This window comes from Marmota flaviventris, chromosome 9 (assembly GCF_047511675.1).
Source record: "Marmota flaviventris isolate mMarFla1 chromosome 9, mMarFla1.hap1, whole genome shotgun sequence".
NCBI lineage: Eukaryota > Metazoa > Chordata > Mammalia > Rodentia > Sciuridae > Marmota > Marmota flaviventris.
Genome location: NC_092506.1, coordinates 6410404 through 6417641, shown reverse-complemented (window position 1 = coordinate 6417641; position 7238 = coordinate 6410404). Strand labels below are relative to the sequence as shown.

Below are 7238 nucleotides of genomic sequence, written 5' to 3'. Positions count from 1 at the left end.
AACAGAAGCTGGAGTGAGGGGTGAGTGGGGACATTGGTAGTTAGAGATGAAAAATGCAACCGAGACATACATCCTGAAGGGACCACCTCTCCATCATTCAGGTCCACAGAGTTGGAGACAGACTCATGCACACCATTCCCCCACCTCAATTGTGCCACTGACCCTAGGATGGTTTGTGTGATGGCCCAATCTCTGCCAAAATAGCACAAGACCATCAGGACCGGGTCTCCACAGCCACAGACCCCTCTTCTATGACATCCTCAGTTGCCTCTTCTTCTTCCCATGCTGCCCGTCTTGCTACCACCCATTTCGATGAGGACTGGGAGTTTCTTGACCCCAAACATTTCTTCTTGGTGTCAAAGTTCATATTCACCCTTCCTGGGTGACTCTCTACAATCAGGCCAACCCCTCTCCCTCAATTTTTATGTGGTTTCATTTCAGTATACCCCCTTCTCCCCCAAGTAACTTTTCAGATAAAAATGTCTTCTAGACCACTCCCTGTTCCCTTTATGGGATCCTGGGATAAGAGGCAACCTATTTTCCCTGTGGACAGCAGTCATGTGTGGTGAATGGAGAAAGAAGATAGTAGGGAAAGAAAGGCCACACGATGTGGACACGACCTGACAACGAAAAAAAGACAGACGTGATGGAACAGAAGGGGAACCTTAGGGGGCTAGGGGGCGCATAAACCCAGGACAGGCTACCTAGCATGCAATAAGATTTTAAAAACTGAGGGTGTGGGGGGGCGGAGAGTTGAAGATGGAGAGACAGCAAGGAATCTTAGAGCTGAAGCTGGGGAGAGGGTTGCAGGGAGGCGTGGAGGAGAGCCCGGCCGAGTTTAAGGGTCCCTGGTAGGTGCTGCAGTCGCGGAGGACCCAGTGCGGCCCCCTCACTTCCCCGCAGCCTCCCCCTCTTCCCTGCCGAAGCAGCGGGGGGGGGGGGGGGAGCTCGCGGAGCTGCGCGGAGGCCGCCAGGCCCCGCCCGCCGCGGCGGCTGCGGCAGAGGATTCCTGTCCTAATATGGAGCTGGGATTCCCCCGGCCCCGCCCCCGCCCCCGGCCCGCGGGAGCGATCGAGGCTCCCCGAGGGCGGGGTAACCGCTCGCTTTGGGGACCGGCAATGCGGCGGGGGGTTGGGGAGGCCCCTGGGTGAAGACCGCACTGTGCCCTGAGTCCCTGCCTCAGTTTCCCCCCGTCAGCGACTAAGGTTAATTAATCGACAGAGAAACGAAGATTCATTGCAGACTACAGCGTTGGTATTCCTAGTCTCGTTGGTATTCCTAGGACCAAGGCCAGACTCCACTGACGCCTTTCCCACAGAACCCCCACCTTTCCATCCCATCCTAGGGACTTAGACCCCCATGTAACTACCCCTGATAAATCGCCAAGGTGGAGGCTTGGGAAGGGGAAGGGAATATTAGTATATTAGTTCTTTGAAAATGGACAAGGGAATCCCAGACTGAATAGACCCGAGGAAGGAATCCCAGGTGTGACCTATCCCCCAAAGGCCAGGGAAAGTCCGTGCCCTCCCACTTATATGATCTTGACCTTTGCCTGGCAAATGAGGAGGGGGATTTGCCAATGACCCGGTTCCTCCCCCTTCCCTTATCTCCTTAAAACTCGCTGTCGGTATCAGCCCCTTCTTGCCCTCCACGCTCTCTTGCAGGGGTCTTCAGACCGCCCTGTCCTGTGCCCTGTCCCTTCCCCCAACACACTGGGAAACCTGAGTCCCCACACCCCCGTTTCAGGCTTTTCTAAGGCAGCGCCAGGCTCTGCTCAGCTCCCGCCAGCCGCGGCCCCCTCCGCAGCCTGTCTTCTCCCCCTTCTCCCGGCCCCCCTCCCGCTCTTGTTCAACGTCATGGGATGACGTTGGAAGCCGGGGAGGGAGGAGGAGCGCCCCCCCCTCCCCAGTTAGCGGCTCCCGCTGCAGCTTGCTTAGCCCAGCCTCCCGCTTTCCCGCCCCCCCCCTCTCTAAAACGAGCCCCCCACGCCTGGCAGGAGCTATATAAGGCGGAACGAGGCAGGCGAGGGGGGCAGCGCAGCCGAGCGGAGCCCAGGAGAGGAGAGAGAGAGCGAGAGCCGGAGCGAGAGACTGGGAAGCAAGGAGGAGGAAGCCGCCGGTGCGTCGGGACAGGAACGCAGGTGTTCGGAGCGCCGGAGCTGGAGCTCCACAGCCGGCAGTCATGTACCGCTCCACCAAGGGCGCCTCCAAGGCGCGCCGCGACCAGATCAACGCCGAGATCCGGAATCTCAAGGAGCTGCTACCGCTGGCCGAAGCGGACAAGGTCCGGCTGTCCTACCTGCACATTATGAGTCTTGCCTGCATCTACACTCGCAAGGGTGTCTTCTTCGCTGGAGGTGAGCAATCTGGGGCTAGCTACGGAGACCCAAACTGGCGGGCACAGGGGACAGTGGATCTGAGGGAACTCGCTGGGACTGCTGCATGTCCAAGGCAGCATGTTGGCGAGCTAAGGAGAGAAGGGACTCGGGGGGACTCGGAGGACTCGGGACTTCCTACTTTTCTTCCTGAGCTCTGTCGTCCAGACCTCACTTTAGTTTGGGATGAGGGTTAGAGAGCCTGAATGGTGTTACTAGAACCAAATTTAGGGAAGGAAAAGAGCCAGGACAGAATGGCTGTACTCCCCACCAGCTCAGAGCACCCCGGGAATCCGGTGAGGGAAGCCTGGGAAGTTGCAGGGACAAGCCTAGAGGAAGGGCAGCTGCAGTTTGCCACCCTTGAAGGGCTCTACTGATGGCTCTGGGGCGCTGTCCGCGGTGCTGACCGCAACGATTGCATTGAGGCGCTGTCTGCGGTGCTGAACCCAAGTCCACTTGGGAGCTCTGTCCACGGTGCTGACATCCAGGGCCGATGAGGCTCCGGGGCCCGCTCAGAAGTGTGAGGGCTCGCTGGCTGGGGAGTTCCAGCAACAGGTCCGCTGGCCAAAAGCTGCGGACAGCGGGTCAACAGGTGTTTGCAAAGGAAGGTCTATGAGAAATTCCTCTGGCTTCTCTGAAACTCACCGAGCCTTCCTCACTTCTGCTTTGCGTGCCAATCTTATCTTGACTCACCATGTCTTCTCATCCCACAGGCACTCCTCTGGCTGGCCCCACAGGGCTTCTCTCAGCTCAAGAGCTTGAAGACATCGTAGCAGCACTGCCTGGATTTCTGCTTGTTTTTACAGCTGAGGGGAAGTTGCTGTACCTGTCTGAGAGTGTGAGCGAGCATCTGGGACACTCGATGGTGAGTACTGAGAGTGTCTTCAGCTCAGACTGGGGTGTGAATTATGTACAATGAGCTTTCTACTCCTAAGAAACTGAGAGTTATCGGAGAGGGAGGGATCCTGCACTGGAAGATGCTATGGGCCAAAGATTTTCTCTTGCTGTCTTCACTAATGGTCATCTTTCTTTCCTTCAGGTGGACTTGGTTGCCCAGGGTGACAGTATCTACGACATCATTGACCCAGCTGACCACCTCACTGTGCGTCAGCAACTCACCCTGCCCTCTGCTCTGGACACTGGTAAGAACTGCCTTCTTCCTTCAGTCCAGTCTCCCTCTGCTTCCCTGTTCCACCCCATTGACCATCTTTCTCAGCCACCCACACTCTTAATATTTTTTTTTTCCTTACCCATCTAGATCGTCTCTTCCGTTGCCACTTCAACACCTCCAAATCTCTTCGGCGCCAGAGCGCAGGCAACAAACTGGTGCTTATTCGAGGTCGATTCCATGCTCACCCACCTGGGGCCTACTGGGCAGGAAATCCTGTGTTCACTGCCTTCTGTGCCCCACTGGAGCCAAGACCCCGCCCTGGCCCTGGCCCTGGCCCTGGCCCTGGCCCTGCCTCACTCTTCCTGGCCATGTTCCAGAGCCGGCATGCTAAAGACCTCGCCCTACTGGACATATCTGAGAGGTAAGCCCAGAGTTCTCAAACCTCAGGAGGAAGGCAGGCCAGAGATGATGGGACCCTAGATTCTGGAGTCAGGGGCAGGGAAGATGGGATTTAGTGGGCAGAGAACCTGGGAGGGAGTGAGATGCATGTGTTCCAAGCAAGGAAAACACAAAGTTGAACTCACCCTTTCCACTTTCCCAGTGTCCTAATCTACCTGGGCTTTGAGCGCACTGAACTGCTCTGTAAATCATGGTATGGACTGCTGCACCCTGAGGACCTGGCCCATGCTTCTGCTCAACATTACCGCCTATGTGAGTGTCCAGAGAGGCTGGGGACAAGACAGGGAGCTGGGAAAGGGCATAGGAGACCAGACCAATAATGGACTATGGTCAGGGCTGATGTTGGGGAGGTACCAGAGTAAACCTCAGGGTGAAGGGTCAAGGCGAGAATAGAACCAAGCTGGGGAACTCTGAGTGTCAAGGTCAAGGTGGGGAGTGAGAGGTGCAGGTTAGGGTAGTCAGAAAAGAAGTTGTTGGGCTCCCTCAATTCAGTGGAGAAGTGAGCAAGGTGGGAGTTTAGGTGGTGTAACTTGGTGGGTATCCTAACCCTGCATCTCTTCTTTCTCCCCAGTGGCTGAGAGTGGAGATATTCAGGCAGAGATGGTCGTGAGACTACAGGCCAAGTCTGGAGGCTGGGCGTGGATTTACTGCCTGTTATACTCAGAAGGTCCAGAAGGCCCTATTACTGCCAATAACTACCCAATCAGGTGAGCTGCAAAGACAGGGCCCTGGGGGGCAGCCAAGGTCTGTATGCAAGAGATGCAAATCAGAGAACGGCTCTGGGAATGGACACCAAACCCTTATGGCTGCCTCTTCTCTTCTCCAGTGACTCGGAAGCCTGGAGCCTCCGCCAGCAGCTGAACTCTGAAGACACCCAGGCAGCTTATGTCTTGGGCGCCCCGACTATGCTGCCCTCATTTCCTGAGAACATCCTCTCCCAGGAGCAGTGTTCTAACCCACTCTTTACCCCACCCCTGGGGGCTCCCAGAAGCACTGGTTTCCCAAACACTCCTGGACTAGGTGTTGTCTCAGCATCAGAAGAGCTTCCCCGACCACCTAAAGAGCTGGATTTCAGTTACCTGCCATTCCCTTCTGGGCCTGAGCCTTCTCTCCATGCAGAACTGAGCAAGGATCTTGTGTGTACCCCACCCTACACACCCCACCAGCCAGGAGGCTGTGCCTTCCTCTTCAGCCTCCATGAGCCCTTCCAGACCCATCTGCCTGCCCCATCCAGCTCACTCCAAGAACAGCTGACTCCAAGCACTGCAACCTTCTCTGATCAGTTGACGCCCAGCAGCGCAACCTTCCCAGATCCACTAACCAGCCCACTCCCCGGCCAGTTGACCGAAACCTCAGCCAGAAGCTATGAAGACCAACTGACTCCCTGCACCTCTACCTTCCCAGACCAGCTGCTTCCCAGCACTGCCACCTTCCCAGAGCCTCTGAGCAGCCCTGCCCATGAGCAGCTGACTCCTCCCAGCACAGCATTCCAAGCACCCCTAAACAGCCCCAGCCAAACTTTCCCAGAGCAGCTGAGTCCCAATCCCACCAAGACTTACTTCGCCCAGGAGGGATGCAGTTTTCTCTATGAGAAGTTGCCCCCAAGTCCTAGCAGCCCTGGTAATGGGGACTGCACACTCCTGGCCCTGGCTCAGCTCCGGGGCCCCCTGTCTGTGGACGTCCCCCTGGTGCCTGAAGGCCTGCTCACACCGGAGGCCTCTCCAGTCAAGCAGAGTTTCTTCCACTACTCTGAGAAGGAGCAAAATGAGATTGACCGTCTCATCCAGCAGATCAGCCAGTTGGCTCAGGGCATGGACAGGCCCTTCTCAGCTGAGGCTGGCACTGGGGGATTGGAGCCACTTGGAGGACTGGAGCCCCTGGACTCCAACCTGTCCCTGTCGGGGGCTGGCCCCCCTGTGCTCAGCCTGGACCTGAAACCCTGGAAATGCCAGGAGCTGGACTTTCTGGCTGACCCTGATAACATATTCCTGGAAGAGACACCCGTGGAAGACATCTTCATGGATCTCTCTACTCCAGACCCCAATGGGGATTGGGATTCAGGGGATCCTGAGGCAGAGGGCCCAGGAGGGGCCCCATCGCCTTGCAACAACCTGTCCCCAGAAGACCACAGCTTCCTGGAGGACCTGGCCACCTATGAAACCGCCTTTGAGACAGGTGTCTCAGCATTCCCCTACGATGGGTTTACTGATGAGTTGCATCAACTCCAGAGCCAAGCTCAAGACAGCTTCCATGAAGGTGAGTGCAGCCCAAAATATCAAGAATATGTCCTTGTCCTTCCAATGAGATTCAGGGTAGGCTTGGGGGAATCTGTTCCCCTCTCTATTAATTTTGCTAAAGGTAGCAGTGAGGGTAAATGACGTGGCAGGCAGGGGCTGGGGATTGATGGCTGTGGAATCCTTTGGGAAGGTGTATGCTTCCTAACTCGGAGACGCCACCCCATTTTACAAGTGAAGACAATCAATGTCCCAGAGTAAAGAAACTGTCCTTAGGCCACATAAACATGGCTGAAAAATTGATTCGAGTTCTGTTGATTGAGTTCTATCCCCTAAAGGGGATGCCGAACAACAGTTTGTAGAAATTGAGGAAAGAGGATGAGGCTGAGCCCCTGGCTCTATCACGGTTAGTTCCCTGCTATGGCCCCATCATTTCCAAAACTACAACCATAGTTTCACGCCATCTGGACAAATTTCCTCTTGTCTGCTGAGCTTAGATGATCCGGTCATTGAGCCAACATATTTGACACCCATCCTATCTGTGCCACACCCTCAACCCTAGGATGCTCTTTTCTAATAGGCCTGACTGACTCTCTCCCTCCCTCCCTCTCTCTCTCTCTACAGATGGAAGTGGAGGGGAACCAACGTTTTGAATAAGTCTGTGACTTAACGTCGTCAAGTATGGCATATTGTCATCAAGACGTGGAGCCGCTCTCCACCCCCCCGGGACTGTTGGGGGGATTCTGGGGGCCAGAGGGGGATATATCTGATTTCCCAGGCCCTGAGAGATTTGGGGGGGTGGTGGGAGGGCAAGGGAGGGGAGCTTCTTTTTAAACTCAAGAGACTTCGAGCGATCCCAGTTTCCATTTCAATCTGTATTCACTCGTAGTGAGTTTCCTTGAATGCGATTTCAAGCGGAGAATGGGGGAGTCTCACTTCCCCCCCGCGCTGCCCCATGGGCCTGGGCCAGTTCTCCACTCCTAGGGGCCAAGCCACCCCTGGGCCTTCGTGGGGGAAAGGCAGGGCCCACCTGGGCCAGCCTGTGCCCTGAGGGGCTCTT

General features: G+C 56.1%; 1 protein-coding gene across 2 annotated transcripts; it reads left to right on the top strand.

Moving 5' to 3' along the window:
• The first annotated feature begins 2181 nt into the window (after positions 1 to 2181).
• On the top strand, positions 2182 to 6831 carry Npas4 (neuronal PAS domain protein 4). 2 transcript variants are annotated; one of them, XM_027944624.2, is made up of 8 exons: positions 2182 to 2356; positions 3088 to 3239; positions 3414 to 3516; positions 3633 to 3906; positions 4087 to 4196; positions 4516 to 4651; positions 4771 to 6200; positions 6803 to 6831. In XM_027944624.2, exons 1-8 carry the CDS (start codon positions 2182 to 2184, stop codon positions 6829 to 6831), a joined length of 2409 nt encoding a protein of 802 aa, XP_027800425.1. The 2 variants fall into 2 exon arrangements, with proteins under 2 accessions (XP_027800425.1, XP_071473123.1); XM_071617022.1 differs by lacking the exons at positions 2182 to 2356; positions 3088 to 3239; positions 3414 to 3516; positions 4087 to 4196 and having other exon boundaries at positions 3723 to 3906.
• The last annotated feature ends 407 nt before the right edge of the window (positions 6832 to 7238 follow it).